The sequence below is a fragment of the Choloepus didactylus genome, chromosome 2, assembly GCF_015220235.1.
Source record: "Choloepus didactylus isolate mChoDid1 chromosome 2, mChoDid1.pri, whole genome shotgun sequence".
NCBI classification, from domain to species: Eukaryota; Metazoa; Chordata; class Mammalia; order Pilosa; family Megalonychidae; genus Choloepus; species Choloepus didactylus.
In genome coordinates, this window is record NC_051308.1 from 179,084,109 (window position 1) to 179,111,634 (window position 27,526).

Sequence of the window (27,526 nt, forward strand, 5' to 3'; positions counted from 1 at the left end):
GATATTTAAATAATTCTTTCCAGAAAGAAAAACATAACCATACAAGCAAATGGAAACTTCATGGATCATTGAAAAGATCATGAGTATCCACCAGCAGTCTGAGGACTGTGTTTCAGGGTGACTCTCGGGACACTAGATTCTTCATATGTTAACTGAGTCAATGGAACATCTAACTACATTACAGTAATGTGCTGTGTTTGTATGATTCACTTTCCTAGAGGAACCAGCCAACTGGGGATTCCCTTTATTTATCTAGTAGATTAAACTCTTAAATTTCTTAAAGAGGTGGCAGGAAACTGTAGGATATGAACAAAGTGGCTTTGTTTGTTTCCTTTCACCACCTCCCTTCCCACACCATTGACCTGGGTGAACAGTTGCTAAGAAAAAAGTGAAACGTTCCAAGCTAGGGGACATTTTGGACACAGATTCTGAAACTTCTGTTGTGATGTCGACCAGGCAAAGTAGTTGGCTTTCTTTTTGCGGTCTGGTAGGAGAGAAGAGAAAAAACAGATCAACTTTTAATAAGTCAGAACATACCACAAAATAAGTAGGACTACAGTCTAATCTGATCATGCTTTTGTTTATTCACCACATATAAAAGTTTCTTAAGAATGCATTTGAGCACAATATATAATACTATAACATACATTGTGAGAAACTTTTGAAAACAATAAAATGTCCATCTGAAACAATGCAGTGTTCATTAGTTATACAAACCCATTGGTCATGCACAATTCGTGCCTTTTCTTTAACTATTGAGTTGCAATGTTGAACTGAAAGCATGAAACATAGTTTACAGAGACAAATGCCAGTAAGAGGCCTAACAAATGTTATCAGAAGAAGCTTCACATTTGCATAATTTACTACATCAATTCACATTTTTTTTTAATAAAAATTCACATTGTTTTATCCTCTTCTTTTGTAATTAATTGGAACACATTCCTGCTTAATAACAGGCAGGAGGCTTTCTCTTCAAAGTCAGTAGTTTGGGAACACTCAGAAGGATCATCTGTGAGCAAATGTAGTGTTGCCTTTTAACCTATAGCCACAATTACAGTAGAAACCAGTTATAACCCAGCTCATGTGCACACCAATTTGGATAGGACATGGGTAAAAATCACACCCCACTGCCCTCTACCCCTATCAAACTATACAAAAGTAAAATCTCAGTATAAACTGTTTGGTATCTAATGTTGTGAAGATCATGTTTCCAAAACCAGTTCATAAGGGGGTTGCACAGTATTAGCAACTCAGACAGGGAAAGGGCAGACCTTCTGAATAAAAGCCTACCAACGTTCTCACTGGCAAGAGTCAAATGTCTCTCTTAAGCATTCAGGTTGTATAATACATAATACAAAACGTTACGAGAAAAAGTCGCAACTCTTATGCAGAGTTTTCTACGCAAATTTAACACCACCATTGGCAGGCAATGTTAGGATATATAAATTAATAACTTACAAAACATTACATTATATACATTAAGTAATAAATACATTATAAACAGGAATGGAGGCGTCAGAGCAGAAGGCAGTGCGAGAGAAAGACGTCAGCATTAAGTTGAAAACAGGGTAAGTGGAGGTGGAAGGAGTGAGGGGCAGGGCTTAGGAGCGTGCAACTTCCACTTGGCAAAGGGGGCTGAGGACCCAGCATGGAGCACACTGCCTTACTAAGCTGAGGTTGACATAGACTGTTACCGTAAACATCACCCCTACCCCTTCCTACCTCCTACTCTGTTCCATTTTATTCTGTTTGCAGCAAAAAGAGTGAAACTCGAGAGGAGAAAGACTATTCTTCAAAGCAGGCAAACAGAGTTATAAGGGCAGCTGTGGAGCTGGATTGGAAGATAGGGGAAGGAAGTAGAGTGTGGTTAGCAGTATATCCTTTCTGTCTACTTGTAAAAGTAACTGTAGTAAAGTGAAAGATATTGCCCAAGAAAGAAGGAAGACTGTTTTCTTGACTTTTTTTCTTCCAGAAAGAATCAAAAAAGTTTATGTCAACCTTGAAACGCTTATTCTCTGTATAAGTTGATGCTGAGCTATAGGTATTCAACAGGCATTTTAAAGACGTGAAAATGTTTTACAAAAAAGGCACACAGGTTGGCAGACAAGGGGAAAAGTGAGCAAATTTATTAACAAAGTTATTAGTAAGTTCAGTCACTAGAGGGGATAGGTTCCCAAAATTTAGTGCAGAAAAATCTCTCAGTTTTGTGTCGTCTGTTTTCAAGCCATTTAGTCTGATCCAAACTGGCCTCCAGTACCACATAAAGCTTCAGCTCTCCACGAGGCTTGCAAGCAAGGCAAGCCAATCCTGGAATTTCCTGGGCTGCTATTTGCTTCACGGTCTTTCACTCTGGCTCCAAACTCAAGTCACTGGAAAGGCCATGTGGCCCTTGTCCGGTGCAGGCCTTGACCCCCATGGTGGGCTTGCCCTACCACACAGCTGGCATGCTTGTTAAGGGTGGAAAGTTCATCACCTCATGGAGAGGGAGATTATGTGTCTACTGGGGACTTGTCTTCTGTTGCAATCTCCACGTCAGTCTCTTCCAGTGAATCCCTATTTTCTGGATCAATCACACAAAGCGTCTTTGTGCTGCTGAAATAGTTGTGACCCTCTCCCTCCTTTTCGGGCCCTTCAGAATCTTCCTCTTCAAGAGTCAGTTCAAACTGAAACTTCTCCATCAGACCCTGGCAGTCTCTGTTCCTCTCGTCCAGTGGTGGGGAGGGACTCTGGGGTATCATGCTCTGATACCAGTTCCTGTTATCTTCTAATGTATCCAGAATGTCCTGGGCATCAGGCTGTACCAGGTCTGCCCAGGTCTCCCACAGTGGGTGGACAATATAGTCAATGAAACCAACCTGGAGAAAGATAAGGTTACAGATCTGTTATTGTGATGGGTCCTTAATAATCAAAGAAGCTGCCCTGGTTTCCATGCAAAGAAAGAGCCCAGAGAAAGCAATAGAAATGGTTTCCATCATTTGAGCTTATATTATATCCTAGGCTCTGTAATGGATGCAATACATGCATCTCTCTCCTATTCCTGCAAAGTAAGAATCAATTCTCACCATTAACAAAGGAGGAAACTAAGACTCATTCAGATTAAATACCTTGCTCAAAGTCCCACTGCTGGTAAGTGGTACAGTAAAGCCTGTTTGTATCATTATAACAGACTGCTTTTCCTTTCACGTGTGCCAGATAAGAAGTCTGAATGAAACCCTGACTGGGAATGACTTTGTCATTATTTGGATTCTGTGAGTCATTTTCTGAAGAAGGAAGCCCCGGGTCTAATGTGTTCTGACTCAACATTCCTTCCCTGATAACTTTAAAATATGCTACTGCTCCAAAATGAAGGGCAGTCAGTTCTTGACTATTCTGGAATTTCTCAAATTCTATGGGATGCTTATGGCTTGTAGAGGGATTTGATAAAACACTGGAAAATACTTCAAGCCCTGAAACAAATATTCCCTCTGCGGCCACATATGCAATTGTTTGGGGTCCATAAGGCACACAGTCATTTCCATCAGGAGAAAGAAGGGAATAAAAACAATTAAGCAGTTCCTTTTGCTGGTGTTCCTGTGAAATACCATGAGGCTTATGGCTCGGTTATGGTTTACTCAGGGGCTATGCATCCTGCATGAGCTAGCTATGTGGCCCTATGCTGACCTCTACATTGTCGGACAAACAGGAAACACTAGGGGTGGGGGCAGGTAGAGAGAAAGAATAGGCAGTATTTGAATGAGGGAATGGAATTCCCCTGTCATGGTCTGAGGAGCTGGAGAGAGGCTTGTAGGGATTCAGGGGCGAAGCGAGCAAGGGCAACTTATTTGCTCCCATGGGACAATATGCAGCTATCTTTCTACACTACTGGAACCTTTCTTCTATTAACATCCTGGTATTTTGTCAGATGTTTAATACATCCAAGTTGTACTACATAAAAAACCTTGGTCACGTGTGATTCTTTCATATATATATATATCATATATATCTCTGATGCTTCCCTATCTTTAACAAACAAATTTCACTCCAAAACAGGGTGTCTTTGATCTGCATTGGTTACAAGAATTGACTGCAGATGTTTCTGATATTTCTCTTACTTCCACCCACTCCTTTTACTCCCTTTTACTTCCATATGTATGTTTAATGGATTTTAGAGACTCGTCTCAAGGTGTTTTCCAGGGACCTGAAATAACAAGTTCAAGCAAATAGGGAAATTCAAATAAGCCGAACATATTGCAGTCATTTCCTTTCTTTATTTAATAGTTTTGCTTCTGCTAAGAAATGTTCAACACTTTTTTGAAAGGTGTCTTCTACTTGCCTATTTCCTAGATCATGTAATCAGAGAGCTTTACAAATCATAAGACCACTTAGCCAAGAGCTCTAGCTCCAGACTAATCAGACAATGTTCAACAGAGCCCATCTGCAGGAAACACCAGAATGGACAATGATGTCATGGCAACAGGGAGACCTGACCACAGTGACAAAGAGTGAAGGATGCTAGACAAAGGCAGCTTGGTCACTACAGAGCTCAGAAACTGGACCAAGAGGACAGGTTTTTTACCTAACACCTTGGGGAAACACCTGCTTTACCTATCTCACAAGGCTGTTTTGAGGTTCAAATAGGATAATATATGAGAAAACGTGTGGAAACCATACAGAGCATCATATAAATATGAAATGTCACTGTTGTTAATGAAAGGGTGCTGCTATCCCTCTTTACTTATTTATATCTTGTTCCAATAAAGGCATTAGAGTATTCGAACTGGCCCGGATTAGCTTAATGTCATCCTGGACTTTTATTGCCTATTAGACTTTTAGAGCACTTTTATAGGTTTTAACTTTTTAATTGTGTTTTTCTAAGAAAAGACAAATTAATATTTGCAAAGGAACTATAAATTGATTTATATTGGTATATTTGAATTTGCATTTGCAGGTAATGGGGAGAGAGGAAAAGCACTACGAAAAGAATCTCTCAATGCTTTTGTGATAAAGACCTTGGACAGTCTATGGGCTAATGGATTATCATGGCCAACTGGCTCAGACTATTCATTATCCTGAAAGAAATGGCAGGTCACTGAACCTGAAGCCTTTATTGGGAGGCTGCTATCTCCTAGTCCTACATACTCTGCAGTTCTTGGACTCTGGGGCATTTCTGTAACCCCTACCTGCTGAATTCTGTCCCCACTCCTTACCAAAGATACAATTTGTATCTTTGGACACTCCAGCTGTCAATTCAACCAGAAAATACCAGCCTGTTTTCAAGGGTATAGAAACAGCCTTGAAAAGGGATACTAGATAGGGCTTTGACTGTGAGGTAGAACATATATGTGGGAATCAGATTCATTATCTCTAGTGGGAGCAGTGGTGTGCTTGATTTATGTAGGGAAAGCAAAAATAGGGTTCAGGAAACAGGAATGAGGGGGTAAAGCTGCTGGAAGACATCTAGAGGGATGCGATGGGGGGAGACAGTGACATTCTGTTCAATCAGCTAGGTTTGCTAAGGTCAACCTAGAGGACATAGCATCCAAACTTGGATGCATTTCCAATGACTGCTTTATAAACTGTGAAAAGTGTAACAGAGATGGCAAATGAGTCATGAATATAATGGAAATAAATCAGCAGTTGCTTCCTTATAATTTCATACATATATTCTGTTAAAAGGAAGGAACTAGAAACCTCCAGTTCTACAAAGAGCAGGACCCACAAAAAACTTGGAAAACCTCATATTAGATACCTGTGATTTTTCCACAGAAGCTGTGTGCTTATCACACATTGGGCTAATCTCCATCCCCCTCTCTCGCTCTTTGTCTCCCTGCTGGAAAAATTCCTCCATAATGCGGTCTGTCCATTGCCGATACAATTCCAAGGACTTGGTGGGGTTGCTGAGGTCTGCGCAGTGTACCATGTTGCGAAGGACCTGAAATCATCAAGTTTTGGAAATCCTGTAAAATTAGGTGTAAATACTACCAGAACATCTTATCCCTTGTGTACTAGTACACTTGGTACCAAACCCAAGAACATTTTGGTTGCAGTATAATTATGGTGCATGTTCTGAGAAAGAGGCATTACAACGGTGATTTTAATGCTGGTTTACTACCACAGAGTCCCAAAGGGGAAAATGTGTGTCTTCTTATATTGACAGTCATTGAATACAAAAGCTGGAAGGCACATTAGAGATCAGATCCTGCTATCATTTCCTTTCCTCAATTTGGAAAGAATGCAAAGAACTACTCAAAGTAGATGTCTTCATATTTTCCACTTGTGGAAAGAGAAGGCCAGCTGATGGCAATTTGTATAACCAAAACAGATCTAATGAACTTCAAGTCAAAAGGATTTATATCCAAATACTAGCTTTGGGGACCAACAATCACGTATACCCTTATACAAATAGATTTTGCCATCTATTTTTAGAACAAAGCCATTCAATGAGTAGAGTTATGTTTTCTTCCTCATAAATTATAGGATAAATTTGCACGTCCGTTTTCCTTAGCTTGTTCTTAAAATAAACCCGAAGCTGTAGTGGTAACCTAAGGAGGCCACTAACTGCGCGTACATTTGTTTCCATTTTAAAATTGTTTGGTTTGGCTTTGTCTTAAACCAAAGGCTTTCATTCAATACCTGTATACGATCAGTATAGTTGTCCAAGAGAAGAACACCTGAGCTTGTCACTTTCTTTGTTTCTACCATTGTCTTCAGGTCTGCCAATAGGCTCATGTGCTTGGACATATCAGTTGCTAACACCTTGGATAAAAAGAAAATGAAGAGTCCTCATAAATTCAGTTTATCAGAGAGAATGAAGTTTCTCTTCCTTGGAGAGCAAAAGCAAGTGAGAAACATAGAGGGCCTGAGGACTCACCATGTCAATAACCATTTTCCTGAGTGTCTGACGCTGCTTCTTGGTGAGATTCTGGAAGATGTCACAATGTTCCTCTTGCAGCAGTTTGAAACCCACAGCAAGGTGGTGGTTTTCCAGAACAGATTCATCATTATACATCAAAGCAAGTTCTGAATCTAATAAAGAAGAAAAAATTATGATTTAATAAAACAGGCTAAGATTCAAACACTGGTATCCTCTCGATATGAAATCAGATCTAATTCTCTCTAAATGATTTCAAGAACCATGATCCACATGCCATTTCCCTTTAGATAAACAGTCTCCCTCCACAGAGAAAATGGTCAATTTCTCACTAAAAAAAATGCTTCTGGTAGCTATTGGTCCATAAGCTTTCTCTTTGATTAAAATTCACTGTATCTTAAATCCTTTATTCTTCTTCAGTTCGGATGTAGAATTTGACATTAGATAAGGGCATATCCCAGCAGCTAGCTCCAATTTTTATCTCAGTTTGTAATTTTCTTTATATCTTCCCACATTTTGTGCTTTGGAAAAGAATAAGATAAAAATGTCACTAAACTCTGTCAAATTTATTAAGATTTTCAAACTATCCTCATTTTAATAATGCTCTCCAACCTCTGGCAATTGTGATGTTTTTGGATTTTCAAAGATTAATGGTGTTCATGTAAAATTTCATTTTATCCAAATAGTGTAGGTTTCCAAAGCTTTCTAATAAATATGATAATTAAATATGAATAATTTTTTTGGAACAAATCTTGATGTCAAATTTTCTGCATCCTGGCCCTATATAACAGAAATGACAATATCTGGATACCTAAGCTACACTTTTCCTGTCTGCCTTTAACACCAAAGCATCACAGGCATCTACTGTCAGAGCCTTGATCTACACTTGAGAATCTGAGCGTCAAGCTCACAAAGCCACATTTGCTCTTAATCAAGAATAAATGCCAAGTAATGGTAATGCATTACTAACAGCAGGTGTTATTACTAATATACCATTGTTTTAATTCTGGGCTTTGAGTTACACTCTCAGAAAGAGTGATGAGCAATATGAAGTTAGTTGAGCACCACTGTCCTGATCACCCTAAGATTAAGGTCACAGGTTGGCAAGACGGCTTTATATGTTATGCTATATAACTTTACATTATAGTGCTGTAGTTGGCTATGGCAGAAAGCTACTTTCCTGTGTGACACTAACTGGCCTGCATATGAATTGATTCATGATACCATACTCAGATCAGCTGATTTAACCCAGGTAGTCAGTTGCTCAAAGTTCATGCTCTTTCAATAGAAGAACAAGATAAAAAAAACAATGTACCCCACACCTAGATCATTTAAATATTCTGATGATAAAGTACGACAAGTACTCTTTTACACCATGAAGTAGCTCAGACAATATTTCTATAAAACTGTCAACACTTGATGTTAATAATGACCACAATGGGATAACAAATATTTTCAGAAGAAAAAAGTACTTAGATTTTCATCACTTGGAGCTAGGGCATTAGCTGAGAGAACTAATGGATTTTCATTAGTATAACCAAATATTTTGAGCAAGACAAAATTTTGAGTATGGCTTGGGATCCTAAGATCCTAATGCTAGAACAACCCTAAAGGTCCCTGAGCTCAACTTCCCTGCTACAGACCAATCCATAATCAAACCTGCCCAGTTGGAAGGGAGTGTATGGGACTTTTAGTGACTGCTCCTCCTGAATCGTGGAAACCATTCCAATGCTCTTTTGGCCTCTTATTTTAGCTTGGAGATTTCCATGCTCAGATCCAACATTTGGACCTGTTTCCTCAGAAAAGAGGGACACCAGTGGCATCCCACACCATACTCTGTGTAAGAGCCCTGCATGTTACTGAACATAATTATCACATTAGCCCCCTTCCTTGACCTTACTGGATAATTCCACATCTGTTACTCCTTCCTCACATATTGTATTTCCAAACGTTGAGTAATTTTATGACTCTCCTCTGATCCTCTCGAGCTTCTCCATGCAGCTCAAAAATTGTGTTGCCAGACTGGACACAGCAGCCAGGAAAGATTTGGCCAGTTTCAGTGGAATGGAAGGATTACCTCATTATTACCCTTGTTATTATCCATAATGAAAACAGAGGAAAAAAAGTTAAGCAGTGACTCATACAATTATCTCGAATGACCATTCTGGTGGTGAACTCACTTGTATTGATGAGAAACTGATTGGAGACCCCAGGATGATCAACATCATGGATGGCAGCTGCAAAAATGGCAGCCAGGATTTCCAAATCTGTGAAGACGGCCTGGGAAGCAAGATGAGTGCATTTAGCTCCATATTTCATTTGCATATCAAGTTTATTCAGTTTCATTTTAAAGTGTTCCATTTCATTCTTGTTGAGAGAGGGATTGTTGATCTATATAATGTCTGAATTTACTCGTTAATTAAACCATAGATTCTGTCCATTATCATAAGGTCTCTGATGTGACACAGAGGACAGTTGGCATTTGTTTCTACCTCAAGCCTGCAGGATGAGGCTTGGTAAGACATTAGCCATTGCCCATGGTTTGTGATAAAGTCTGATGTTTGTTTCTTGGATATGTGATATGGTAGTATGGTGTTTATGTAACACAAGCACATACAAATCAAAGAAGCAAGTCAGACTGACTCTGCTCTGGAATATAACAACCTTCACATGTTACCAGACTAAGTAACTTAGAGAACAAAGGCCAATTTCCAGATTCAAAAGATTGGCAATGAATTATTTCCCAAATCTGAACTTATAATGTGGCTGGAGCTTTCATATTGATTGAAATGAACCCATTCATTCAGTTCATACCCATTACATGCTTACTTATTATGGGCAAGGTTTGAGAACATTCCCAAAAAGTGAAATTTAATGCTCCAATGCTCAAGTTCTTGTCATGTTGTGAAACTTTCTCTGCCCCCCAACCCATGCCAAATGATTTAAACCCTAGTATTTTTTTAGTTACATGTCAGTGCTGTTTCCTTGAGTGAAATGTCTTTCCTCACCTTCTGTGATAACTTAAATGTACGGATCTTTCAAGTGCCAGCTCAGTTTCTACTTCTCCCATGAAGACCAATCTAATTACTCAAGGACACATTGAACTTTCCCTTGTCTACATTTCTGTGCCATTCATAGCTAACTTGTGGTTGTACACAGGTATTCTCTCAACAGCAGTGCATAGTTGGTCTACTTTGTGATACTTATACAGAGTATAAAAATAAAACTATTTCCTTCCTTCATGGGGATAAAACACACTTAGCTCCATTTCACTTCCACAAGTCTTGGATTTCTTTTTCTAGAAATTTTGGAACCCAAGCAATAGAGTTGTGGTCAGTTTGATCCTTCTTCACCTCTAAACCTGAGCTGCAAATGTGGGTCTGGATAGGGCTTCATCAGTTCCTTCTGGAAGAGGGCCAGCACACTTTGGAAATACCTGACCACCATTTGCCCCATCTATCAAGTAAGAGCATGGCCTGCTGCACACATTGCTTCTTCTATTGGTATATGAAAAGGAATTAATTCGTGAGGGAATGAGCCACAGCTATCTTCTCAGATCTTGCCTGGCAAGACGTAATACCATCCCTCTTTGCTTCAGCATTCTAGATTTTCAGTTGCTGTCTCTTTAATCCACAGAATCAGTTTTATTAATTCTTAGGAGAATAAGCCTATGGATGCTTAATCCCAATAGAAACGATACAGAAAATTTTACATTTCTTTGATATCCCCCAGAATGCCTGGGATGGTGTTGGGCAGTTCAGATCAATACACATATAATGAAGATATTCTATATCCAGACACTGAACCAGACACTTACTGGATACTAATGATAAATGAAGAATAAGGCATGGTCCATACTTGAAGATCTTGTCAATTTCTTGATAATTAAATGATTTTTAATTTGAAAGAGATGTAAAGGGAAAGTTACTCTAGTAGTAGAAGGCAAAAAAGCAAAAGTGTCATCCATTTTTATAAATAATCCAATTGATGGATGCTATACATCATAAAGAATCTTCATACCATGTCAAGTATGCATAATCATCTAGTAATATTATTTTGTAAATATATGACATATTGCATGGAATTTTTCAAAAAAGATGGGCAGGTGTCCAAACACAGATCATAACTACTCACATCTAATGCTGGCGTAGAAAGAAGAACATGGGTTGACTGGGCTACATCAGCAGCATGCAGGCTGTTATGATATGCCACGTCAGAATGGTAATGGTCTTCTAAAGTCATCATGTAGGTTACAAAAGTGTCAGATGAGATTTTGAATGTCTTTAGGAGGTCTCTTTCCTATGTAGTAAAATGGATTAGAACATAAATAAGTGGATGTCAAAAAAATGGAGTAAAGTCAAATCAAAAAGTAAACTGGGATGGAAAGAAAATATAACTAGCCATCCAGTTGGATAACCAACAATTGCAACCTTTTACTCACCTGGAATATAGCATACATGATGCACGTTAGGGGCCTGTTCTGTGAATATCCAGCCACATTGAAGATGTTAAGACCCCATTTGTTCAGGTCCTCCAGCTCCTGTAGTCAAAGTTAGAGGAATTTAGGGATAAGGAAGGTTTTGTTAGCATGCCTCATTCTCTTTATTTAAGCCTTTGGAGTGCTCTAGCTGCATGGAAATCTGAAAATGAATGGTCCAATGGGGGTGGGTGTTCCTTTCATGCTAGCTATCAGTTTCTGCATATTTTGCCAGAGAAGGGAGTGTGTATCTATTTACAAATTTCGTTATTGGTGTATGTGCCATACTTTAGTCCTCAACCAAGGTTGCTCTCAAAGGTAGCTGTGAGTGGGTAGAGATCACTCTAGCCCCCCCCATTTCCCAGTCTCTCTCCTTGCTGCTTACTGGTCCATTAATAACAGCTAGAAAAGAACTCCTCTGCCCTTTGGTTATTATCACTGAGAGCCAGATCAGGGAGGCTCAGCTATCAGAATGTACATAATTCAACACAAATTTAGAGGAAAACCTTTTAATGTAAAAAGGACATGAAGAATTCCAGTTATGTATTGTATCCTACAGTTCCTGGACCAAGGATAGAACTGGAAGAAATATTATTCAGTCCTGTGTTACGGGATTATTCCAAGATAACGTGATTCAAGGAGAAATTTATTCCATTTTTAATTATTACCCAGAGCAAGGGTTCCAGCACTTTCCCAGAGGTTTGGCCCAATGTTTAATCAACTTTAATGACAGCTTTCAGAAGGCATCACTGGATGCTCATTAGCTCACATTAAGCTCATTTCATAATCTCACAAGGCTGAGAACACCTTAGCAGTCACCTTGTGCAGCCTCCCAGAGGATAGATAAATGTTTTCTAGGCCATCCTTCACTGCTGGGATTTGGTTGCAAGTCAATGCTGTCAATTTCTTTTCATTTCTTCCCCAGTCCTGCCAATTAGTACAGATTTGCCCATTGATTCTTATCCTCTGAGATCTCTTTGGAGAGAATTCCCTTAGATTATCCATTGTCCCTTTGGCAGGATTATGAATTCATGAATTTGGGAACATCCAACTCAGTACAAAATAAAAAGATCCCTTTGGTATAGTAGAAGGCCTTCAATTAGGTGACCCAGCAATGACCAGAGAGGGCACATCAGCTTCTTTGTCATAAAAAATTAATAATAAAGTAAAAGCAATTCCCATTATTTTCTAATAGGTAGTTTTGGGGCACCTGTCTGTGATAAAGCAGAGACCTATATGGGTACATGACTGGCTCATACACACCTTGGCCAGATGATCTTCATTTTCCGTGTTGACTCCAAAGCGTGAGATGCTCGTATTGTTTAAGCTTGAACTGTGCATCAATTTTTTCACTCCACTTATCTGTGTCATGAGCTGCTGCTTTTTCTTTTTCTCTCTGTCCTTCTGGGTGGGAGATGGAATCTCCACATCATTCTGCTTGTCTGGAAGAAAGGGATATGCATTTCAGTACATGTGCGCCAATGAGAACCCTACTGCAATACTCAAAGTAACAACAAATCATTTATAATGGGTTTTGTATTTTAGAAAGGACTCTCATAGCATTATCTCACTTGACCCTCAGGACAATCCTGTGAAGTGGGTGGGGAAAATATGATGATTCATTGCTCTATTTTATTGCTAAGAAAATTGAAGCCCAGAGGGCCTAGGTCACTTGACCAAAAAGTGAAAGAGGTAGGATTCAAGCCCAAATCTTTGTTTTCAGTGTAATTTAGAAGAATTACATGTGTACATTTTCAAAGTGGGACAAAATACTTAAATGTAGATTTTCTTATTAAAGTAAATAAATTGCTATTATATATTTGTAGAATAGAAAAAGTTCATGCAGGCAAACCCAGTTTAATAAAAACAGGCTTTGTGTTCTACTCATTTTATTATATATATTTTTTAATTTAGAAAAGGCATAGGGATTTAGCTGGGTTCCATGTTGATGAACAGCATGTAGGTTAGAAAAATAGGTGGCATAATCTTCAAACAATCACTTTAAAGCTCTGATTTATTACCATCTGAGGTTAAGAGGAACACTATAATTTCAGGCCTTGTGTCTATTAATTCTACTAATAAATAACAATAACAATGCTTCTCATTTGCAACAGGCATTGGATTCATTACAATATTTCTGCTTATTAAATATTTATGAGCATCTCATTCAATTTTTATAAAAATTCTGCTACAAGGTAATGGCAGAAGTAGGACTAGTGAAAGCATGCCTTCCTACTCCAGGAATCTCTTTCCTTTGTATTATGCTATTAAAAATATAAGCAATAAAATATTCTATTTCACATCACAGTGGGATATATCCTGAAAGCTGCATTAACTCTTTCAGGCCACAGGGATGCCTGTGAGTTCACTAAGGCAGTAATTTATTAAATTGCTTAACAGATGCTTCATTGAACTAAATGATACCCTATGGTTGAAAGAGTTAATACAGCTTTCAAAGTGACTGCATTTATCTCTGCTTGTTATAGTGAAAATTACTACTAAGACAACTTCTCCATTTGAAAATGACGTGCTTCCAGATGGCATGCTTGGATCTAGACTATTTGCTTTCAGTTGCTTGCAGATGAAGGGATAGTGGCATGTTCTCCCCAGAGACCTTTGCCTGCTCACAGGTCTCTGTGGGCACTGCATCAAAGCAAGGCAATCACACTGAGCCGGAACAAGCCTTCATATACACCTCACTGCCTGGCTATAGGGCTGGAGCAATAGTACCCTTATCACTAGTATTCCAGAATGATCCCCAGGTGTCCACAAGGTCCTAGACTCATAAGCCTGTGACTTTTGCTTGTAGAGGGATTTTAGTGGTTATCTCAATTAGTTTAGTGGTTTCCAACCTAGTTCAGCATCAAAAACACCCAGGGAACTTCCAAAAAATACAGATTTATGATTCCCACTCAGCCCTAATGAATCAGTATTTTTGAAAAGCTTACCCTGGTCAACCAGTTTGGGAACAAATAATAAACCTACATTTATTTTTCGGATGTAGTCAGCAATGTGCCCAAGCTCAAAGGGCAATATATTTAATAGATATTTATTTTGCAATTACCTTGTTCCAGACACAGTGATTTATAAAACCCAGGTCTTGAGGTTCCTGTTAAGAATCTTTTTCTGCCTCACAAACTTTGGCATGAAAACCATGTATTATATGATTTTTGAAATTATCCTTCCACCTGTCACTTCACTCCTGATAATTACTAGTTTACGCTAAAAGGAAAGGCCATAATAGCCTGTGCCTTTTCTGAACACCATTCTTCACGTCTGGTTAAAGAGGCTGTTAGATCCCAGTACCACAACAGATATAACCATCTCTAGTGGGACTTAGCTTTTTTCCTTTGTTAATTAAAAATTCCCTGCAAGAGTGAGTAATTGAGTTGAACTACTACAGTGTCTGGAACAAATAAAGAAGAAAGCCATTATTCACAGAGTGTGCCAATTTGACATTAATGGGTGTTTGCTTATGCAGGCAATGGAACAACTGATAGGTTTCCTAATTCCGAATTTCCTCTGTTAAATGCTTAGCCAGCACAGTGGGGAAATAACCTGAAACATGACTAAAGGAATCACAATAAACAGTTAGTGAATTTACATTAACAGAATGGTCAGACTACAGTGGAGAAAGAGCTGGCCAGTATTAAACAAGCAAACAAAAAACAGATACAGAACATTCTCATGTCCAAACTCCGTTAATGACAAAATTTGGGTGCTTTTCTTGCGAGATCCCAGCATTTAATCATGCAAAATTCCTAGGTTCTTTTCCTTGCCTCTTGAAAATGCCAAGTTCTAGCTTTTGAGAAGTTAAGTAGAGGATTTGAAAGGATGATTTTTCTCTCTCTGTTAAAATATTAAGTGCATTGTAATATGACATCTAAAAATATTGTTTTATCTTTGCTCTCTCCCTTGAGGTCCTGTCTCACTTCCCTGACATTAGATACTTCTTTTTTCTTTGGTACCAGATCCCTGGAGCCCATTATCATATGGCAGCATCAGTAAGTGCCTGAACTGGAGATTATTCTCTTGTCTGCCTTTTTGCGTGTCCACCTGGACTCCACTCTTTTAGATGGGAACAAAATAAGTTTTACAGATAAAAGCTCTTTATATTACTGAATACTATTAATAAGCATATTTTATTCTTAGGTCTGATAATCCTGATCCCTAAAGACTTTTCTCCAAAGAAATATTAGTTAAATATTCTTAAAATACACTTCTCTTCTATATGTTCCTAACAGCCTTCTTTTCTAGATAAAGGAGTGACAGGGTATTTAGATCTAAGAGTCAAGAGACCTAGGTCTTATCTCTGGCTCAGGAACATATTAGCCAAGTGGCCTTGGTCAACTTACATCCCCCTCTCTGGGTCTCAGTTTTCTCTCCCATAAAATGAGAGATTTGCCTATAGGACCACTAAGGTCCCTTGCAAACGTGACAGTCTATGAAGAAGAGGTCATGGACCTCCAGGAAAGCTCACTGTTGTTCACAAGATGGGACTAAGAGTTCCCAGCCCTGCATTTGTATTTGGGAAGCTGCTCTTTTGTTTGTCTGTTTATTTGTTAAGACTGTCAAATTGAAAGCTTAGAGTCCATCACAGAGAATCCAAGTTGCCAGGTATGTCTTAGAAAAACTGATGAACTGTCAGTCCATATCAGAGTCTTAAAAAGTTAGAGCTGGAAGGGATCTGGGATATCATTTGTTCCAATGCTCCCATTTTATAGATGAGGAAACTGAGGCATTCTTTGTTTATATGACATGTTTATCCCTATATTTTCCCAAGGACATTTAAAATTCTAATCTATATCTAATTCTAATCCTGTTTAATCTGTCTGATTGGCTCTATCATTGAGTATGTATGAAAGCACATGCACACACCTCCCTACACTCACAGCCCACCCTTTTAATGCCAAGAATATGTAAGGACTGAGATTCTAACAAGCTTCCTCAACAATTTGTTCTTATAATTTATTTTCTGGAATAATAAGAAGCCAAAGGTTTTGTTTTCCTCAAAAGATATGCCTAAATAGCAAATGCAATATTCAAGAAAGAATTGACAGTTGTCTGTTCTTGAGACACAGAGGATGTTGAGACTGAGCTCTATTATCTTATCAGCATTCTTGCTTGATAGCCTATGATGATAAAAAATTAATTAGTATTACTAAGATATTCTTATTGTCCTTGGCAAATGGATGGTGAAAGAGACTACAAATGAAGCAGACTACTTAGGTCCAGTCTTGGATGGATTCAAAGACTTCACGTAGCTTGAACACTACTAGTGAGAATCTCTTCTAGGAAGACAGATAAGCCTGGTGGTTTAAAATGCAACTTTTATGAAAACAAAAAATGGTTATTGCACTCATTGATTTTATTCTTCTCTCCCATAGTCGTTAACCTGTAAAATACCCCTAAACAGCCCCAGCTTATGAAAAACTAAATGTTGCACAGAGCAGGATATATCTGAAATAGTCAATGGAAGATGCCTGTCTTCAAAGAGATAAAGGGGGAAGAGAGGGAAGAAAATAGCCAGTATGTAATGTTTTCTGTTCTATTAGATTCTAGCCACCTCTTGAGGCTAGGCTGTATGAAAGATTTGCCTTTGTTCTCTGACAAAGGTTGTTGCAACTGCAGCCGGAAAAAACCAGGTGTTGCAGACACCCACACACTGGAAACAGTTGGAAAGGCATTTGTTAATTGGGCTAGTGCCAATGTGCTGCAGAATGATGCACTGAGTTTCATACTAGGCTGCACAAAGATGAAGCTGATTGATCTGCTGTTGGCAGCAACTGCTTCAGTACTAGAGAGATAGGATTGATCTTTTTAAAAAATAAAACCAGAAGAGGTATGTGCTTCAATAAGATAGCAAGGCAAATGTCAATTGATTTAATGATATGTGCCTATGGCAAAAAGAAGGGAGGTGTGATATTCAGCTGCAAGAATGGTTCATTTCCCTGAAAAGTAGGGCTTTAAGCAAACCCAATTCAGCAGTAATTGGAAGTCAACAGAACCCAAATCTAAATACTACTCATTCACTTTAAAGTACATATTTGTAGATTCTATAGACATTATTAAATCAAAATATAGCCCAAATAGGTTCATGATACAAAGAAAATTGCCTTTAAGCATGAGATCAGAAATCTGTAATAATCAAACAGGATGCATGACAGTAGTTGAGGATTAGTCATGCAAAATCATTTCTGTCAGTGTCATGTATTAAATACTAGCAATGTGGCAACAGAGAATAATAGATAAAGGATCAGATGCAGGAGATAAAGATGCTGCTTGCAGAAGACAAAATCTTTCTGAGATATAAAGATCCTTTCATTCATTTATTTTTAAGAAATAACTTAGCAAAGCAATAGTCACTTTACCTTCGAAGCTTATTCCCATGGACTGAATCACTATAGAGATTTTTCTCAACCATGTTCTTTACAAAGCACCTAAGACAAACCTTGTGCTCAAAGTCCAGCTATTGGAAGTGTTTAAAGAAAACAATGTCAGATGAGCCAATGGAGCTCTGTCCCTAGGGTTTGGGTCAATTGCAGACCCCACAACTCCCACCCTTTAGAGGGCTTGACAGAGATGGAAGTGGTTGACAAAGGGTTACCTGAGGAATACAATCAGCCCATAATAACCTTCTGACTTTGATGGGTATTTTCTTTTTTTTTTTTTTTTTTTTTTTTTTTTGACATCACCTTTCTGCTTATTTTTGTGCACTTAAAGGCTGCCCTTAGTTCTTATTTTAAATGGATTTGTTCATTTATGTGGCTTGACCTCATTCTAAACTCACATACTGAAGTCCTTAATGGATTGCAGAGATTAATACTGTAAACTCCCAGTTATGGAACAGGTTTCCCAATTAAAATCTTACCTAAGAAAGTATTTGAAATGTATTCAGACACTTGGTTCCCTGATCGGCTCATTTCCGAGAGGTGTGTCAGCTCCCGGTTCAGCATTCTTTTGAACTGTTTATGAAGAACAAAAATGCATTAACCATCTAAAAATTAGCAAATTGTCACTTTAAATGTTCCCAATTTTACTGTCTAGGGACCAGGAGATTGGAAAAGCAGATATCATTAGATGACTGATACTGTTTCTATGTTTCTACAAAATATAAAATACCACCTTACTTTGAAATTATTCCATCACCCCTTTAGGAAACCGAAATTTTCTTAAGATATCTTAGCATTAACGTCTGATTTCTTTGGGAGACGCAAACATAGGAAAAGGAATTTCACTAGAGGTCAAGATAATTTCACTTGAAAATATACTTACATTTAAATATATTTATTGGAAATTAGCTCTACAATAAAATATGCATTAATAACCTATACAGTGGAAGGAGATTATAGGTGGAAAGTTTAAGGAAAAACAAAAGGGGAAGAAAGTATTCTTTATAAACAAAGTTGAATAAGGGCAATAGGATTATAATACAGGACAGCATATTTAAATGCAATGTAATATAACATAAGCAGCCTCGGTGAGCTAAGTGACAACACAGATTAAATCATTACAGATGTCTTTAGCCTCACAGAAAACATAAAAGTACAAATGTTTCACATTCTATCACATACACATAATAGAATCAAATTAACCCACCTTGATGTAACCCCAAGATACAGATAACAAATAGTTAGCCTCAGGCATTTTGGAATGCTTTCCTTGCCACAATCCACAAATCCCTTTGAAAGAATTCACAGTTCAGAGAGAGCAATCTCCAAAGGACCAGGAAAACCCTGCAGATCCAGTGTAAAATAATCAAAGCTTATAAAAGACAAAGCCTCCAAAGTTTATGGCATTTCTTAATCCAAACAAAGCCCATCTTCATATTCCATTCTTGCAAGAAGCCTATGCTCCCTGCTTATTTCCTGGCAGAGGAGAGCAATGAAATCAGGGATTGCACGAAGGAGCAAAAGCCTGTCCAAATGTATTCAGCTGGCTGGTTTGAAGTATTTTATGAATTATGAATAGTCCTGGTGGCCGAAGGAGTTTCTACTTTAGATTAGTGCTGCTCAGTTGAACTCTGCAAGGAAGGAGCAATTCGCCTTTCCTGAGGTTTTGCCAGACTGGGAAACACAGCCATCTTTTAAAAAGGAGAAGATTAAAATGGAGGAAGCCCCATGAATATTTAAGTAAGTGTGAAGTAGGTACCCTCCCCCATTTCAACTAGGTGTTCCTTAACCCTCTCCACTGCAGAGACAACTACTTCACAGATGCAGCCTCTGCACAAAGCTCTGTCATTCTTATTGCTTCAAAGTGTTCATTTCCTTTCTGATCATAAAAAAAAAAATAATTGAGAAAGGTTAGAAGTGTGGATGTTTTCAGACTAGGTTTTCAGGAAACACACACACAAAATTTAACTGGCTTTTTGGAGGGTGGTTTGCAAACCAACAGTGGGCGGACATGCATCCAGCCTTCTTCAAAATGAAAGGAATAAGAATCGAAATTATTTTGTTTTAAAAGTACTTCATATGCAGAATGCAATTGTCTGCCCTCTGTCAGCTTATTAATATGCATATGAGATTGCATTTGACAAATGGATTAAACACATTCGGTCTTTCGATCTAAGATACAGAGTGTGTTAGGAAATACAAGGTACTGTTTGCTGAAGGGATGATGAATTATTTGGGGTTATGAATTACTAGGCTCTTTTGGTGTTTTGGTATTGCATCTTCTAATTCATATTAGAAATATTTAGGAGTTAAATTAAATTTTATTTTATTTTAAGAATCTAGGGCATGTTGAGAAATTCATCCCTTTCCTTTTGGCTTTTCTTTCTCTCCCTTTCTCTTCTTGTCAGTTAAAGCACAGGCAAGACTAAAATCTAAGGCTAGAGCCCTGCTGCCCTGGGACTCCTTATCCAGGCCCAACTCATGCCCCTCTTCACCCTCCACTCTGTTACCCCACCCCTGGATTCCCAAGAGTTCAAGTACAGCATATTAAAAGAACAGCAAAGCACCATGGCAACAGCCCCCATTCACATTTGGCTCTCTTTCATGTGAGGCTTTACTCTTTCAAATGAGCATCCTGCACCGACGACAGCGGCTTCTCCTCTTCAAACATGCAAACCCTGGGTCATGCCATCATTGCTTGGGCCCAGGAGATGGGGCCTTTTGAGGTGAAGTCAATGCAGTCAGTGCTGCTGCCTGCTGGCTCATTGCACTATGCATTGTCCTCAAAAAGGCATAATCACCCTCTTTCTGTATAACGCTGTTTGTGTATGTGTGCTTTTCCCATGATATAATATGTTAGTAATAGTAACCAGGGATCCCTGTTCCTATCATCTCAGCTAGTGTGCTTTATTTATTAAACTAAATCTCTGTGTAATTTTGAACTTCAGGTGAATCGCATACATTCAAAGTTATTTATTTTTAAAGACAACTGCTCAGTCATAATGACCTCTCATTTTCAGTCCTCGAAAGACAGTCACTTATACTGAAGACTTGGAAGCCGATTAATCAGAGCTGATTTTTGGCAAAGAAGCAAACTACTGGACCACTGTGAAAATTTACTGTACAAAACTTAAAGACATAATTTTTTTCATAACTAAGTCTCTGCACTAGACTTAGTCAAAGGTATTAGTCAAACACTCACCCTCATTTTGGTTCCTTTTGTGTCTTTGAAATACTTAGAAATATTTTTGAGTCAGTCAGGTTTTCACTAATTCATTAATACCATTTTATCATGTATTTGACAAATATTTATTGAACATCTAAAATGTACCAAGTAAAACAATGGGGATATGGCAGTGAAAAATTAAATCCCTTTCATGCTTTTAATCAGCCTACATGCTTGTATAAAAGGTCAGATATATTAGGGCATGTTGGTTAACCACAATAGTGAACAGTCTGGCAAGGATAGGGCCGGTTCTTTATTAGCCTTATACATATTCCTCAGCTCAGAGGATAGAAGCAGGTAGAAATTGAATCATAAAATGCCAGGAAATAAAAGAATCTTCTCTTTATTTTCTTTCTATAGCCTTCAAAAGTTGGAGGACCCTCTTGAGATACATTGTCAATCGGTCCCAATGAGGGACAAGGGAGGTAGCTCTCTCCCACTGGGTTGAGAATAAACCAAACTCTTCACCCTTCCTGCATAGCTTATTGAAGGGGTCAGTGTATTCACATAAGTAGTTAATAGATGAATACCACTGTCCTCCTTCTCTTGCCCAAACAAGTTCTTCTATGAGCCATTCACCAAAGGCATGGCAAAGTCATCTTAAGGCAACCATAAACACACAACATGATGAAGTACGCAAATGGAGGTCACTTGGTGTCAGAAACTGACCCAGTCCTTTAAATGTTGCTTAGCAACCACCACTGGTTTTCCTCCTCCATAAGGGAGGGCCTAACCACACTGACTACGGCAATTATTGCTTTCATCAAAAAACATTTATGAAGGGCCCACTCATATTAGGATCTGTATAAACTAAGGATGGCAGCCATGGCCTTCACAGAGCAGACGGGGTATCTTTCACATTCTGGTGATGTAGAGTCCAATCAATGTTATTAGTGCTGGCCTGTTTGATGAAACACATCAAGGGAATGGAATGGCTATAAATTACGTTGAGGTTAAGGCTGAGGAGACAGTTGGGGAACATAGTTAGGCTTCCAGCATCTAACTACCATCTGGGAGTAGTGAACAAATCTTGAGTTCCATTCTCAGTTCTGCACTAGTAGTCTTGTGAAGTCACTTGACCTCTCATGCGTAAAATGAGAGTGGTGCATAATTTTAGGATTTCAGCCTGTCAGCTCTAACCTTTCATGGTTTTATGATAAATTTTGTGGCAGCTTCCTACAGCCCGAACACATTATTTACCAGCAACCAATGCTTTCAAGAAAACACATCTCCCTAAACACTACTGAGAAAAGCAACCCAAATCAAAAATACTTCCGTATATAAGAACAAGTCACCAACAAAGGAACAGAACTATTTATCACTGCCTGTTCATCAAGTTAGGTGTTCAGGCCACATTTGGAGGTAATATAGCTCCTGAGTAAAACTGTGTCCCAAAGAGTTACAGGATTGAAACGGAATTGACATATATACTTTATCAAACGCAGTAGAGAAATCCACAAACAGGAACATACTATTTCAAAGATAAAGGAGTCACTACTGCTTAATGTACACAGATCCTATTTTTCTGTTAAGAATCTGTCTTTCACAAGAAAATTCTGTTAGAGCCTACCTAGAAATAAAGTCCCCAGAGGAAATGCCTAAAAACCCTTTTCAGCATAGAAAAGCAAGTTTGTGAATGAACCTTTAGTAAAACAAATTCCTCCAATGTCTCTTTAAGTTTATCCCCAGCATAGATTTGCTAACATTGCTAGAAATTGCAGGGTTTTTTTCTAAAGGGAAAAGATATCATTTTTTATATCATTTATTATCATTTGCCTGGAGTATATCTTCTCTATGAAATTATCTATGATTTTTTTTTGCATAGGCTTCCTTCAATAGTGGGAAGTTATTTGAAAAATATAGAATAACTAGTAAAATTAGAAATTCAATTACACTTGATAAGTACATTTTGTTTTATGGCTTCAATTTCTCTTTAGTTTCAATGCTACATACAGAGATTATTTTCTTCTGAACCACTTTCTTCTGAAGTGATGGAACATGTCCTCATTTTCCTATATTTCTCAATGGAGGACTAGTTTGGGCTTTGTGCAAAGATTCACAGGCAAGCTACGTAACTGTTCTTTGGGAGTTCTTAGCTAAATTAATCACACAGGAGGAGTGGGCTAGAATAATCTTAGACAGTCTTTCCAGCTCTAAAATGTGCTGATTTTATGCTTCTAAGAATAAAACAACCCAGAATACTAATATCACAAAATGATACATGGAGTCTAGTACCAAGCACACGGCAGAGCTACTTCTAAGACTAATACGCTTGCCAGGGGTGGCCTGGAAATCACCTAGGAGTGAATACAAAATGATCAAAAATACTCTCCAGCAGACTGAAGACTAGATAGAGCAAGCACTTTCCTCTCATTGATAATCTCATGGTAAAGTCAGTAGGAGAAAACTGTGCAGACAAAAAAACAAAGGTGTCAAAGCAAGGAAGAGTGTCCCAGTCGCTTTTGTGGGTGGCCGTTTACGCACGAGCCCAGCTGTGAGACAGGCGCCTTATTGTGTGGGATCTTCCTGTTTTGGCAGCATGAAACAACTGCCCAAGTCATTAAAGTTACAATGACTTTATTAGCGACTAAATTTTGACTCATATTTTGCACTTTGTTACTCATAACTTAATAAGAATTCCCGGGTATCAGGAAAGTGAAGGAGCTGAGAATTCTTCCTGAAATCACGGAATACTAGTGATGGTAGAAGGAAACTGAAACTGCAGTGGCACCTTTTGGTGAGAAATGGAAGACAGGAGAGCACTAACCAAAAGTGTAATCTTGGGTAAGATGCATTAATTTCATGGGGCTCAGTTTTTTGTTTTTTTTTTTTCCAGCTATGGGCTGAGTTTCTTTAGCTATAAAATAGCTGACTTCTAAGGTTCCTTCTGACTTTAAAAACTGATTCTTCCATATACTTCATTTTACAAGACCTAAGGAATCTAACTCCTAAGAACTTAGAATTTCCTGTGAAAATCTGACTAAAAAATGAAAAATAAAAAACAGGACAGGGATATAGTGTACTTTCTCTAAAACCCTTTGACAAATTCACAATTTTCACACTTCTTCACATTTCAGATTATCTGACAATGGCATCTCATCTCTTGGGTTTTTTTTTCTCTTTTCCTATAAACTCTGTGGTCTGTTTGATCCTTGCGGTTTAATTTCTTTAATGATGTATTTGTCTTATTTGATAGGCAAATGATGTATTTGCCAATTCAGTTGTCTCAATTGAATTGAATTGGTAGGACGGTAAAAGAAGGAATAATATGCTATTGTCCATGAATATCTACTTAACCAGAGACTACAGTTCCATGATGGAACATTCTAGCAAACAAGTTCTGCTGTTCTAACATCTGGAACAAACCCTTGGTACACCAGGGAACAGTGTTAGGTCATTCTAACTGTGCATGTTAGAGTATTCAGAAAGATATTCTTCCAAACATACGGAAACTGAATGATTCTCTTAACTGCACAGTGCTGTAGTTACCCACAATAAATAAGTATGTAATATAAAAAAAAAAAAGGACATCTCCACCATAATTCTACAAAAAACAAATTGGCATTTATAATGAAGCAAAAAGAAAATCAATTCCACTTGCTAGTTAGAGGACAAGTATCTGAATGATATTTTGAAAGCAAAGTAGGGATAAATCATTAGTACTCCCATATAGAGGATTGAAAAATAAAAATATTTTCAATACAACTTTGAATAAAACTACTCAACAACTTGAAACAGGTCTTGAACAGCCCTCAAAATGTTTAGGCATTTCTTCCTACTTTTCAATCTCCTTTGCTGCTGTCTATTTTTCTTAGAGTCTCTGAAAACTTTTCAAAAAGAAGCAGGGCCCACATTATTGGAACACAAAAAAATGACCTTTCCTGGACCCAAAGTTATTCCCATAAGAATGTTTAAAGAAATTTCTCATGAACCAGCATTCCCTTAACTCTGAATGTTGCTTTAGTAACACAGTTAAATAGACAAAAGACACTATAAATATTTATACCCAAAGCCCAAAATACACACTATGCATTTTAAACTATAGATGTGTTTCCCATATGCAGGGTTGCCAGGATTAGCAAATAAAAATTGGGGACACCCAGGTAAATCCAAATTTTAGATAAACAACAAATAATTTTTTATTGTATGTCCTGAATATTGCATGCCCCAAATATTGTATTTTCCACATACATTCTCCATACATATGAGGAAACTGGATTTCAAAGTAATATACTCTTCAAAATTTGTCAGGTTTGGCGGCACTGCATATTTTTAGATAAGTTAAATGTTCACACCTATTCTTTTCTACGAGGCCTCTCCACTACTGAGAAATGAACTAAGACCCATATATTTCTGGAGTTTCACAATTTCATTTCATATTACACCCCTCCCCTTTAATTTAGCCATTAATAGAGATTGACAGAGACAAAGGTACTTTGGCAGATTTGGGGTACTGGCCTGATAATTAAATATAGCACAGGCCTTTTTTTTCAACAGGTAATGAGAATCATTATAGCAACTGAGAAAAATCAAGATACATTACTTAGTTCCTTTTTCATTTTTCCATTTAAGCCTTCTACAACTTTTTCTTTGCAGGCATAATGGCTAATATTTAACCTCAAGCTTCTAAAGCCAGTTCTAAGTTCATCGGCTATTAACGTGTTTCCAAAGAAGATGACTTAGGTTTTACCTGAAACATTTCATAGCCAGAAGTGCTACAACCTATCACATTTAAAAAACATTAGGAATCTTACCCTGGATCAGACCCAGGATCATCCATTCCAATATCCTCTCCTGACTAGTAGAAAACAAGACATATGTTCAAGGACCTTAATAGTCTACTTGAAAGCAACAACACAGAACAGGAAAGTCACCTCCTAAGCATTCTACTTTCTTTTCATAACCTTAAAAGTATTGGACATAATTCTCTTTGGGAAATGATTTCTATTTTCAGTCTGTAACATATTCTGGGTTAGTTTAAATCCTGCATGAAATATTGCCTTTTAAACTTTCCTTTATTTTTTTTATTTTTTTTGCAGGTGCAAAAATCTACCATAGTTTGTTTTTGAGATTACTCTCCTATCCCTTTAAAAGTACCATCTGGTATATACAGTGTTTAATATTAAACATATTGATGTTAGCTAGTCACTTGCACCTATCCCTTGAGGTAAAAGACCATGTGCTACTTCAAAATCTGCCTTGAGAATCACTGCTTCTGGATTTGTAGTTTCCCAGGGTTGGGACAGCCCCATAGTCTGACAATTTTCAAGGTCAACTCTGGGACCTATCAAATAAAAAAGGGAAGCCCTTCGCTACATAGACCTACACTTTTCCTCTCTGAAAGCATAAATATTATCTGTTGGTAGTTACGTATCCCCCATGCTAGAATATGTACCTTCAAATAGAGAAGAATCTGCCATTCATTGGTAGTTTGAATATATTTTTAAACCATAAAGGATGACAGCAGCAGTCTTTGTACTTTTATCCTTTATTTAAAAAAGGACAGTAATACTTGCTTGGTATTCTTTTTTCCAATATTGCTACCATAATTTAGAAGAGATGGATGGATGTTTTGCACAACAATGCACCCCCAAAGACTTATATGTTTGTTGGGTTAGTGGAAGGCTTGAAAACGTAGTTTCCAAGTCAGCTGCATAGGTCATGTATGAAGTAGAAGGGTTGTTGACTACAAGCTTGCCTTACCAGCAGTCCCTAACAGCACAAAGAGACTAACATTAAACCTGGCATGATAATAGCATGACATAGATCAGCTGAGTAGCCAAATGAGCCTGGAAATAAATTGAACTTCAGTTTGCACCTTTGTGTTGTAACTTACTCAGTCTGAGAAACTGTACAAGTTGTTGAGTTTCCTGGAGACTAAGTTTTCCATCTCTAAAATGTGAGGATCAGAAATAATATGTATACACCAAAAGTACGAGAAACAAAAGAAAAGATAGATAAAGGGGACTTCATCAAAATTAAAAGCTTTTGTACATCAAAGAACTTTATCATGAAAGTAAAATGATAACCTACAGAATGGGAGAAAATATTTGGAAACCAAATATCTGATAAGGGCTTAATATCCAGAATTTATTTTAAAAAAACCCTACCACTTGCCAAAAAGACAACCCGATTAAAAAATGGGCAAAAGACTTGAACAGACATTTCTGCAAAGAAGATATACAAATGGCTAACAAGCACATCCTTAGTCACAGTGGGATACCATTTCACACCCACCAGGATGGCTACTATTACAAAAAAAAAAGGAAAATAACAAGTGTTAGAGACAATGTGGAGAAATAGGCATGCTTGTTAATTATTGGTAGCAATGTAAAATGGTGCAGCCACGGTGGGAAACAGTTTGGTGGTTTCTCAGAAAGCTAAGTACAGAATTATCATATGACACTTCTAGGTATATGTCCAAAAGAATTGAAAGCAGGGATTTTAACAGATATCTGCACACTGATGTTCATAGTGGCATAACAGATGAATGGATAAACAAAGTGTGGTACACACACACACACACACACACACACACACACAAAGAGTATTATTTGGCAGTAAAAAGGGATGAAGTTCTG

The 27,526-nt window shown here is 37.9% G+C and overlaps 1 protein-coding gene across 5 annotated transcripts in view; it reads right to left on the bottom strand.

Moving 5' to 3' along the window:
* Positions 1-564: 564 nt before the first annotated feature.
* PDE4B (phosphodiesterase 4B) overlaps positions 565-27,526 on the bottom strand; it is a 528,481-nt gene continuing 501,519 nt past the window's right edge. For 4 of the 5 annotated variants that reach the window (XM_037826990.1, XM_037826991.1, XM_037826992.1 and 1 more), the window contains 9 exons: positions 18,199-18,292; positions 12,591-12,769; positions 11,292-11,390; positions 10,985-11,149; positions 9,031-9,130; positions 6,851-7,005; positions 6,613-6,735; positions 5,729-5,911; positions 565-2,855 (listed from right to left, as the gene is read on the bottom strand). In XM_037826990.1, coding sequence (XP_037682918.1) covers positions 2,490-2,855; positions 5,729-5,911; positions 6,613-6,735; positions 6,851-7,005; positions 9,031-9,130; positions 10,985-11,149; positions 11,292-11,390; positions 12,591-12,769; positions 18,199-18,292 — 1,464 coding nt within the window. In that variant the 3' untranslated portion in view covers positions 565-2,489. Of the gene's footprint in view, positions 2,856-5,728; positions 5,912-6,612; positions 6,736-6,850; positions 7,006-9,030; positions 9,131-10,984; positions 11,150-11,291; positions 11,391-12,590; positions 12,770-18,198; positions 18,293-18,926; positions 27,275-27,526 lie in introns of those variants that run through there. The other variant, XM_037826994.1, reaches the window with a different exon arrangement.